This window comes from Trematomus bernacchii, unplaced genomic scaffold, assembly GCF_902827165.1.
Source record: "Trematomus bernacchii unplaced genomic scaffold, fTreBer1.1, whole genome shotgun sequence".
Lineage (NCBI taxonomy): Eukaryota > Metazoa > Chordata > Actinopteri > Perciformes > Nototheniidae > Trematomus > Trematomus bernacchii.
The window spans coordinates 1,233-12,500 of NW_022987903.1; the positions used below are offsets into that span (position 1 = coordinate 1,233).

At 42.0% G+C, this 11,268-nt stretch overlaps 2 protein-coding genes across 3 annotated transcripts in view; both read right to left on the minus strand.

Moving 5' to 3' along the window:
- Window positions 1-1,722: 1,722 nt before the first annotated feature.
- On the minus strand, window positions 1,723-7,030 carry LOC117470128. The gene is made up of 3 exons (XM_034114693.1): window positions 6,938-7,030; window positions 2,520-3,048; window positions 1,723-1,806 (listed from the first exon to the last, which is right to left on the minus strand). The coding sequence occupies exons 1-3, from the start codon at window positions 7,028-7,030 to the stop codon at window positions 1,733-1,735; spliced, it is 696 nt and encodes a 231-aa protein (XP_033970584.1). The 3' UTR covers window positions 1,723-1,732.
- A 436-nt stretch (window positions 7,031-7,466) lies between these two features.
- Window positions 7,467-11,268, minus strand: part of myo5b (myosin VB) — a 45,608-nt gene continuing 41,806 nt past the window's right edge. For both annotated transcript variants that reach the window (XM_034114686.1, XM_034114687.1), the window contains exon 39: window positions 7,467-8,048. In XM_034114686.1, the coding sequence (XP_033970577.1) occupies window positions 7,896-8,048 (153 nt within the window). In that variant the 3' untranslated portion in view covers window positions 7,467-7,895. The remainder of the gene's footprint in view (window positions 8,049-11,268) is intronic.

Below are 11,268 nucleotides of genomic sequence, written 5' to 3' on the forward strand. Positions count from 1 at the left end.
ACTTACAGTGAGGACCGTCCACACAGCAGCGTTAAAAAAATCTTGAAACGCTTCTGCCCATTCACTTTGAATGGGGTGACGTCACTTTCCCTCACTTTTCGCCGGAATGCATTGTGGGAAGCAGAGCGGAGATTTTCAGGATTTTCAGGATTCAAAGTTGAACAATGTTCAACTTTTGAGGCTGAGGTGGAAGCGGCAGCCAATCAAATCCTGTGTACGCAAATCTGGCAGTTCAAGCTCTAGCCAATCAAACGGCGTGTATGCTGGGAGAGACATACCACAGGTCATTTCCTCATATTCCAAAAAATGGAGGAGAAATTAGCGGTAGGGAATCACCCGATGCTTTATGACCAGACCTACCGGGATACAAACCGGAGGAGCCAGGCATGGAGGGAGGTGGCAGAGACAGTGGTATGTTTTCATCTGTTTGGGGAGTTTATATCCACTTTACTTCTGGCTTTTTTGCTTCGTATGTCCCGGGCGGGAGATTCATGTGATTGGTTGTTCGCAAAAAATCCCCAAGCTTCAGATACGCCCACATCCAAGATTTTTTTAACGCTGCTGTGTGGACGCTCCGTGACCGATTACAGGGACATTCTCCCTGGAGTAACTGAGGACTAAGTGCCTTACTCAAGGGCGCACTAATGGTGGTGTTCCTGGCGGGATTTGAACTCACAACCTTCCGATCTTCAGCCCACCTCACTATCCCTGCTCCTGGCACTAGGATGGGTTAAATGCAGAGAACAAATGTCACTGTGTGCTCTGCATGTGAGACCCTTGAAGAGGGTTTCATCCCTCCCATTCTATTCTATATCCATAGAGGCTCCTTTGAGACGAGCTGCGTCTCGCCTCCAAAGTAGACGAGAATAGCCGATTGCAGCCGAGGGCGGTCTCAAAAAGCTCGCCTGAAGTCGGACAGCTCGGAGTCGGCTTGACTCGGTTTGCAAATGCGGAAATTGCGTTGGCGTTGTTCGTTGCAGATGAAGTGGATGCAATAGAAATCCCACAATTATGATATCACGACAAATGAATGACTCGAGTGTCTGTTCATTTGAAAACTAATCAACCCAAGGGGGGTTGAATCCTACATGTGAAAGACAGAACCACTTATTACTTTTCAAAACTACTTCCGTCAGTGGTCTTGACCGGTTTGCATTAAAGAATGCACAAATGTGTTTAATCCTTAATGTCAGATATGTACTCAGTAAATACATGTGTTCCTGCTCAAGATTAGATATACACAGCAGCCTGTGAGCAGTATTAACAGTGTGTATGAATATATATATAAATGTATATATATACATATATTTCTATAAATGATGGTGTCTCACCGACGGTCTTCAGGTCCAGGGTCCGGCTGCGGCTGCCCCCCCCCCTCAGGAGCAGAGTCACTCTGTACTGGATCACTGGGTTCAGGAGGGGGGGGGAGACCAGGGGGGGGGGGGGCCGGAGACATTGTAACAGCTGGACCCACTGCTGACATCTGTGTAACTACACACACACACACACACACACACACACACCCACACACACACACACACACACACACACACACACACACACACACACACACACACACACACACACACACACACACACACACACACACACACACACACTTTCTGTGAACCAATCAGAAGAGAGCTGTCATTTTGAAATAAACTCCTTATTATTAATATGAAATATTCACCAGACGCTCATTTTCTCCAAAGCCTCTTCATCTTCATCATCCTCACCTCCCCCCCCCCCCCAGCTGACAGCTCAGACTGCAGCCGGACAGCAGGAGGTGGGAGGAGCACACCACCCCTTCATGAGATATAACATCATATATTATATATATAACAATATATATATAACAATATATATATATATATATAACAATATATATATATATATATATAGTATTGTTATATATATATATATATAATATTGTTATATATATATTGTTTATATATATATATATATTGTTATATATATTTATATATTTTCTTTATAGGTGGGACAGATATAATGTAATGTACAACATATAATATAATATAAAAAATATAATATAATAAATAATATAATAATATTAGATTTAGATATTAAATATAATATTAGGCGTTAGTGACCTGTAGAGTTTAACATGAACTCAGTTAGGAGTACAGTATATTTATTTACTGTATATTTACTGTATATATATATATATGATGTAAAACACACATAAATGAATAATGATATTAAAAAACATCAGTCAGCATTCATGTTTTATGATTGTATTTAACGTATTCATATAATCTTGACCATCAGTCCATTCATATTTATATTTAATGAAATAAGAAATATGAGGACTTTTAGTACGTTAAGTATACAGAAGTATTGATAATACTGTGTATTTGATACTTTTACCCCTAAAAAGGTAGGACCCCTAACGCCTTGTTTCAGATGTTCTCAACATGTTTACAGTCTTTGACCTTTTATGTATTTTATTTAGAAATATTTTAACTAAGGATTTCATGAGTTTGCAAAGTGTTTCTGACCTGAGTCTCCGTCTCCGTCTCCGTCTCCGCTGAGAGCCTGAGCCGCCGCCGCGAGGACCAGAACCAGGACCAGGACCCGTACCATCGGGGCTCCAGGACACCAAATAACCAGAACCAGAACCAGCAAGACCTGAACCAGCAAGACCAGAACCAGAACCAGCAAGACCTGAACCAGAACCAGCAAGACCTGAACCAGCAAGACCAGAACCAGAACCAGCAAGACCAGAACCAGCAAGACCAGAACCAGAACCAGCAAGACCTGAACCAGCAAGACCAGAACCAGAACCAGCAAGACCAGAACCAGAATCAGCAAGACCTGAACCAGCAAGACCAGAACCAGCAAGACCAGAACCAGAAGGGTCCGGGATGAACTCCAACAAACTCTGCTGAATATATCTGAACACTGTCTCTGCAGATCTGTGTATATGAGTCTCTCTGAGCAGACCCCCCCTCTGAGGTTGGTGCCTCTCTGCAGATCTATGTATATGAGTCTCTCTGAGCAGACCCCCCCTCTGAGGTTGGTGCCTCTCTGCGCTCAGTATATTGTTCAGCGACAGGAAGCAGCGGTTACTCTCAGGATGTAAATCAGAAAAACATCTCAGAGTTTTCACACTTCCTGCTCAACACCCAGAGAAACACTCTGTTCTCAGGAAACTTCTCAATCTGCAGATCATCAGAACCATCAGAACCATCAGAACCCATCCAGAACCCATCCAGAGATCATGACCTCTCTGATGATGATCCATGACCTCTCTGATGATCCATGACCTCTCTGATGATGATCCATGACCTCTCTGATGATGATCCATGACCTCTCTGATGATCCATGACCCAGAGGTGGGAGTAAGTCCTACATGTGCAAGTCATGAGCAAGTTTCAAGTCTTGACCTACAAGTATCAAGCAAGTCCCAAGTCACTGTGGTGAGAGTCAAGCAAGTCAAGTCAAGTCATTGCTCAGGTCAAGCAAGTCAAGTCAAGTCATTGCTCAGGTCAAGCAAGTCAAGTCAAGTCATATGAAATTCTGATGAGTAACCCCAGTTTCCGTATTTAAATCAGTTAAAAGACAGTAGTTATGAAAATGGATTTAACCCACACTATGATCTTCATTACATACACAGTTAATCATTTGAAATCTAATTTAGACCGATGACAATCATATTAGATTCATATTAACCCTAGAACTGCAGACAATAGCTAGGACTCAGTATAGCTAGGACTCAATATAGCTAGGACTCAATATAGCTAGGACTCAGTATAGCTAGGACTCCATATAGCTAGGACTCCATATAGCTAGGACTCCATATAGCTAGGACTCCATATAGCTAGGACTCAATATAGCTAGGACTCAATATAGCTAGGACTCAATATAGCTAGGACTCAATATAGCTAGGACTCAGTATAGCTAGGACTCAGTATAGCTAGGACTCAATATAGCTAGGACTCAATATAGCTAGGACTCAATATAGCTAGGACTCCATATAGCTAGGACTCCATATAGCTAGGACTCAATATAGCTAGGACTCAATATAGCTAGGACTCAGTATAGCTAGGACTCAATATAGCTAGGACTCAATATAGCTAGGACTCAATATAGCTAGGACTCAGTATAGCTAGGACTCCATATAGCTAGGACTCAGTATAGCTAGGACTCAGTATAGCTAGGACTCAGTATAGCTAGGACTCAGTATAGCTAGGACTCAGTATAGCTAGGACTCAGTATAGCTAGGACTCAGTCAGTCTGTTCAAAAAGGCAGAATTCCAGGTAAGAAAATCATAAATGGAATTTGCCATTACACATATTTAATTTAAATGTCTGTTAACACTAGAACCGCCAACAGCGTCAGCACCTACATAGATATCATTTTCAAATCATTTCATTTGTTCCTCTTCATCATTTCCTTATAAACTAAGTAGGACGATTTAAAACTCAGTTAATTGGGTTAATTTAGAAATGGCTTCAGTTTATCATCATAACAGATCAAAGTTCAGATTCATTTTACAATAAATCAAGGAATGATGCACTTCTACAAACAAACACAACATAATCCTTGAATCCAAACTTCACTATTTGTGGAGTAACGCTAGCCGCTGCCATGTTAACTGACACTCCTGCCGTCTAGTGGGTTGCCAGGTTTGCGCGCACGGCGCTATAATCACCCAATCACGTTTTTCGAACAAACTAAACGTAATATCTCACTACAAAAACAAACGCAAATATTTAATTTTAAAAAGTCAAGTCCTTTCAAGTCGTCTGTCTCAAGCTTAGGTCAAGTCTCAAGTAATGAATACCAAGTCAAAGTCAAGTCAAGTCTTTTATCAATGTTAGTCAAGCAAGTCTCAAGTCAAAAAATGTGCGACTCGAGTCGGACTCGAGTCAAGTCTGACTCGAGTCAAGTCATGTGACTCGAGTCCCCACCTCTGCCATGACCTCTCTGATGATCCATGACCTTTCAGATGCAGAGATGTGGAGATATAAAGTCTAAACACTGATGTTAACATTTCCTCATAGACTTCTATACATTATGAGGACTTCTCACAGACTTCTGTACATTATGAGGACTTCTCATAGACTTCTGTACATTATGAGGACTTCTCATAGACTTCTGTACAATATGAGGACTTCTCATAGACTTCTATACATTATGAGGACTTCTCATAGACTTCTATACATTATGAGGACTTCTCATAGACTTCTATACATTATGAGGACTTCTATACATTATGAGGACTTCTCATAGACTTCTGTACATTATGAGGACTTCTCATATACTTCTATACATTATGAGGACTTCTCATAGACTTCTGTACATTATGAGGACTTCTCATAGACTTCTGTACATTATGAGGACTTCTCATAGACTTCTATACATTATGAGGACTTCTCATATACTTCTATACATTATGAGGACTTCTCATAGACTTCTGTACATTATGAGGACTTCTCATATACTTCTATACATTATGAGGACTTCTCATAGACTTCTATACATTATGAGGACTTCTTCTAGACTTCTATACATTATGAGGACTTCTCATATACTTCTATACGTTATGAGGACTTCTCATATACTTCTATACATTATGAGGACTTCTCATAGACTTCTATACATTATGAGGACTTCTAGACTTCTGTACATTATGAGGACGTCTCATAGACTTCTGTACATTATGAGGACTTCTCATAGACTTCTGTACATTATGAGGACTTCTAGACTTCTATACATTATGAGGACTTCTCATAGACTTCTGTACATTATGAGGACGTCTCATAGACTTCTATACATTATGAGGACTTCTCATAGACTTCTGTACATTATGAGGACTTCTCATAGACTTCTGTACATTATGAGGACTTCTCAGACTTCTATACATTATGAGGACTTCTCATATACTTCTATACATTATGAGGACTTCTCATAGACTTCTGTACATTATGAGGACTTCTCATATACTTCTATACATTATGAGGACTTCTCATAGACTTCTATACATTATGAGGACTTCTTCTAGACTTCTATACATTATGAGGACTTCTCATATACTTCTATACATTATGAGGACTTCTCATAGACTTCTATACATTATGAGGACTTCTCATAGACTTCTATACATTATGAGGACTTCTAGACTTCTATACATTATGAGGACTTCTCATAGACTTCTGTACATTATGAGGACGTCTCATAGACTTCTGTACATTATGAGGACTTCTCATAGACTTCTGTACATTATGAGGACTTCTAGACTTCTATACATTATGAGGACTTCTCATAGACTTCTGTACATTATGAGGACGTCTCATAGACTTCTATACATTATGAGGACTTCTCATAGACTTCTGTACATTATGAGGACTTCTCATAGACTTCTGTACATTATGAGGACTTCTCATAGACTTCTGTACATTATGAGGACTTCTCATAGACTTCTGTACATTATGAGGACTTCTCATATACTTCTGTACATTATGAGGACTTCTCATAGACTTCTGTACATTATGAGGACTTCTCATAGACTTCTGTACATTATGAGGACTTCTGTTAGCCACAGCCAGCTGTTCATTAGCATCCTCTACAGTTTGACACATTTATGACGTCATGAAGATCTGATTTCTGAGGAAACAGAGAGCCCGGTGTTTCAGCTTCAGACATACTGCGGTTTACCTGTATATCTGCTTACCTGTAAACATGTTACGTGTATATGTAATATATGTGTGTGTGTGTGTGTTCTGCAGGAGGTGTTGCAGCCGTGCAGCAGAGAGGTTTCAGAAATGACTTGTCACCACTTCCTCTTCCTGTCCGCCGCTCATCCTCACAAAGATCCCTCTGAAACATAGCAGCCAGGCACTCAAATATATCAAATAAACTATATATAACATGGACCATGGTGTGTGTGTAACAGGTGTGTGTACCACCTGCCTGCAGGTAACCACAGTCAGTAACTGATGGAGGGTTGAGGTCTCTGGGAATCCTCTCGTGTGCCGCTCTCACGCCGGAGACTGAAGAGCTCATTGTTATATTCAGGTTACATACTGTATTATAATCTGTCGGTGCAACACAGGAAATAACGGTTCACTTCGACTGTTTGTCAAATAATATCAAACCTGTTTTACGTTTCTGTTCATAAAACACGTCTGATGTGAATTTAGTTTTTTATATTTAAAAGTTTATTCCATTCCACTCAGATTAGACTAAAAATAAAACTGAATATAGTTTCTGTGGTGAAAAGACAGAATTATTTAAAGTTAAATGGATTAAACTGTTCACCCCCCCCCCCTCCACCAGACCCAATACCTGCTGATTTATTGATTTATTAACACCGTATCAAAAGTATAATGAAAGCTCTCTCTCGATCCGCTCAGCGTCCAATAAGACGCGTCTGAAATCAGAATCATCAATAAAAAACTATTTAGATTTTGTTGTGAAATTAAAGTAAATGTAGAGTTGGGTTTTTGCAGAAAACATATTTTATTAACGTCTGAAGAGACGGAGGACAGGAATCATCAATCATTTCACAATAAATCTCAGAGCTTCATTCAGAAAACATTTAGAATTTAAACTTCACTGTAAATCTGTGAGGAGATCTTTAGAAAATACATTATTAATAATCATCAGGGAAGAAATAAAACTCTAACCAGCTTCATAACTAGTGTTAATGAGTGTAGTTCCTCAGAGTGTTAATAATGAGTGTAGTTCATCAGAGTGTTAATAATGAGTGTAGTTCCTCAGAGTGTTAATAATGAGTGTAGTGGGTTCAGAATTGAGCAGAAAGATAGAAAGACACAGAAATATAAAAGAAGAGACGATCATGATATTAAAGCTAAAGCCCGTGGCTGTGTAGATAAATATTAATAAAGATATTAATATGTTTATCGGCTCAGACTCTGCTGAGGAAGTCGAGTCCGAGCGAGGCCGGGATGAGCAGCGTCTCCAGGCTCAGTGCTGACGGGGAATACGGGAACAGAACCGGGAACGAGAACTTGGTATCGACCAACAGCTGACCAGCGTCGGGGCGCTGCTGGGGCCGGTTCTGAAACAACAACAGGAAGCACAGCGTCAACAACAGGAAGCACAGCGTCAACAACAGGAAGCACACCGTCAACAACAGGAAGCACAGCGTCAACAACAGATAACACTACGTCAACAACAGATAACACTACGTCAACAACTGGAAACACTACATCAACAACTGGAAACACAACGTCAACAACAGTGGCCTGTACTCTGAAGCCAGTCCAACAGACCCAGAGGCCTGTACTCTGAAGCCAGTCCAACAGACCCAGAGGCCTGTACTCTGAAGCCAGTCCAACAGACCCAGAGGCCTGTACTCTGAAGCCAGTCCAACAGACCAGAGGCCTGTACTCTGAAGCCAGTCCAACAGACCCAGAGACTGTACTCTGAAGCCAGTCCAACAGACCCAGAGGACTGTACTCTGAAAGCCAGTCCAACAGACCCAGAGGCCTGTACTCTGAAGCCAGTCCAACAGACCAGAGGCCTGTACTCTGAAGCCAGTCCAACAGACCAGAGGCCTGTACTCTGAAGCCAGTCAACAGACCCAGAGCCTGTACTCTGAAGCCAGTCCAACAGACCCAGAGGCCTGTACTCTGAAGCCAGTCCAACAGACCCAGAGGCCTGTACTCTGAAGCCAGTCCAACAGACCCAGAGGCCTGTACTCTGAAGCCAGTCCAACAGACCCAGAGGCCTGTACTCTGAAGCCAGTCCAACAGACCCAGAGGCCTGTACTCTGAAGCCAGTCCAACAGACCCAGAGGCCTGTACTCTGAAGCCAGTCCAACAGACCCAGTGGCCTGTACTCTGAAGCCAGTCCAACAGACCCAGAGGACTGTACTCTGAAGCCAGTCCAACAGACCCAGAGGCCTGTACTCTGAAGCCAGTCCAACAGACCCAGAGGCCTGTACTCTGAAGCCAGTCCAACAGACCCAGATCTCTCTGAGTTATCTTAACTAACCCTAACAAAGAGATCTCGCTAAGCGGTCCTACGGCGCTGGTTATCAACTCAGTAACTCAAGCCAGGGTTTCTCTGTCCGGCTAAGTGCGCCTTCACATGAAAGGGGCGGGGTTAGCAACATTTGACCAATCACAAACATGGACAAGCGTACTGACAGCGCAGCGTCATACTTCCTGAATTGAAGAAGTTAAACTTTAAACATCCATGACTTAACACTTTATCCAGGATCAAAGCCACATAGCTGCACCTGCAAGGTGAATACAGCTGGTAACAGAGAAAGTGTTTGAATGCGTACATTAACAGGTTTATGATATCACTGCCCCGTCTAAGACACGATCTGACTTTAATTACATTTGACTCCAGTGTTTCGTCAACTTAATGTGTTGCTTAAAATAATACTTCTGCATACAGTATGTGACACTGTGAGTGTTGCACGGCCAGATACGGCTCAGCTGACTCAGATAAGGAGATATATGATACATTATGATGTGATATGATATGAATGATAATGGGACACATCGACGTCTGCACTCACAGTGCCGCGGACTGTACTTAATGTTACTCTGATCCGGTTACTTATGTCGTGGCAGATATTTAAGTAAGCTTTCTTAAAGGTGGGGTAGGTAAGTTTGAGAAACCGGCTCGAGATACACTTTTTGTTATATTCCATGGAATGCTCTTAACATCCCGATAGCAATGAATATCTGAAGTGCTTTGACAATAAAAAATCCATAAATAAATATCATCTGTGGAAGCTGTAGTACTGTAAAAAGCACGACCAATCATCTGAGCCGGCCCGGCTAAAATAACTGGATGGCCTACCTGCCTGTCAGCCTTCCATCTGGGCACAAACTTATCTCGTGCCCTCATTGGTCATGTGCGCGTTCGTGTGTGTTGGAGGAGGGGCTCTGTAAGGAAGTGGCAGATTTTCTCCGGTTGTGTATTTTCTAATTCTAGCGATCTCGAGCCGGTTTCTCAAACTTACCTACCCCACCTTTAACGCTAATGTTATAATAGTCAGATTGCTCTGAAGATGGGAGGGGATATTCTATTCATTTTCACGTTCACACAGTCAGGTGATTTTTGCCGGCCGTCTTTCCTGCAACGGCAGTTTTTCTGTATTTCCTCTATCCTGTAATATGACTTGATAGCTTTAAACTCCGCACACGGAGCTCTGATTGGTCAGCGGGCGGTGCTTTCACTGATTTGATCTCTTATCTGGAACTTATGCTGAACACCAATCCTGCTCCGGAGCAGGATTGGTGTTCAGCATAAGTTACAATGGAGATCTACGAAGAGAACCAGCGTCGTAGGACCGGAAACCTAGAGTTAACCTGAAGTTACCTCTCTAACCCAGAGTTAACCTCTTGTTAGGAAAATATAACTCAACACCAGGTTGAGAATCAATAATCAGGTTCTAGTTTATTCTTGCAAGAAGGAGCAGAGTTAAATCACATACAAAGGATATGGGTTAACTCACACACATGGGGTATGTTGCTCAATGGAGCAGCAAAAAACATCAGGCTTATATAGTCCAAAATACGGAGATAGATAACAACGAAGTCCTAAATCGAGGTGGCACTATTATCAGCCGCGGGTGTCGGAAAGTCGGGTCATCTGCGATGGGTTATCTGTGACTTCTGGACTTCTTTCAGAAGTGAGATATGTAGGAAACATCAAGTATGTGCCTGTCTCCTCATAAAGATCAACAACCTGAAATGCCCTGCCTTCCCCTATCATAAAGAGGCAGCTGCAAGGCCGTACACAGTTCAGAGCCACACATGATATCAGTGCATTCAAACAAACCCAGAGAGTGGAGAAAACAGTATTTCTCCAACACCTCTCTAACTCAAGAGTTAACCTGAAGTTAACTCTCTAACCGCACATCCTGCTTCGTAGTACAGGCCACAGGAAGCACTACATCAACAACTGGAAACACTACGTCAACAACTGGAAGCACTACGTCAACAACTGGAAACACAGCGTCAACAACTGGAAGCACTACGTCAACAACTGGAAACACAGCGTCAACAACTGGAAGCACTACGTCAACAACTGGAAACACTACGTCAACAACTGGAAGCACTACGTCAACAACTGGAAACACAGCGTCAACAACTGGAAGCACTACGTCAACAACTGGAAACACAGCGTCAACAACTGAAAGCACTACATCAACAACTGGAAGCACTACATCAACAACTGGAAACACTACGTCAACAACTGGAAACACAGCGTCAACAACTGGAAACACAGCGTCAACAACTGGAAGCACTACATCA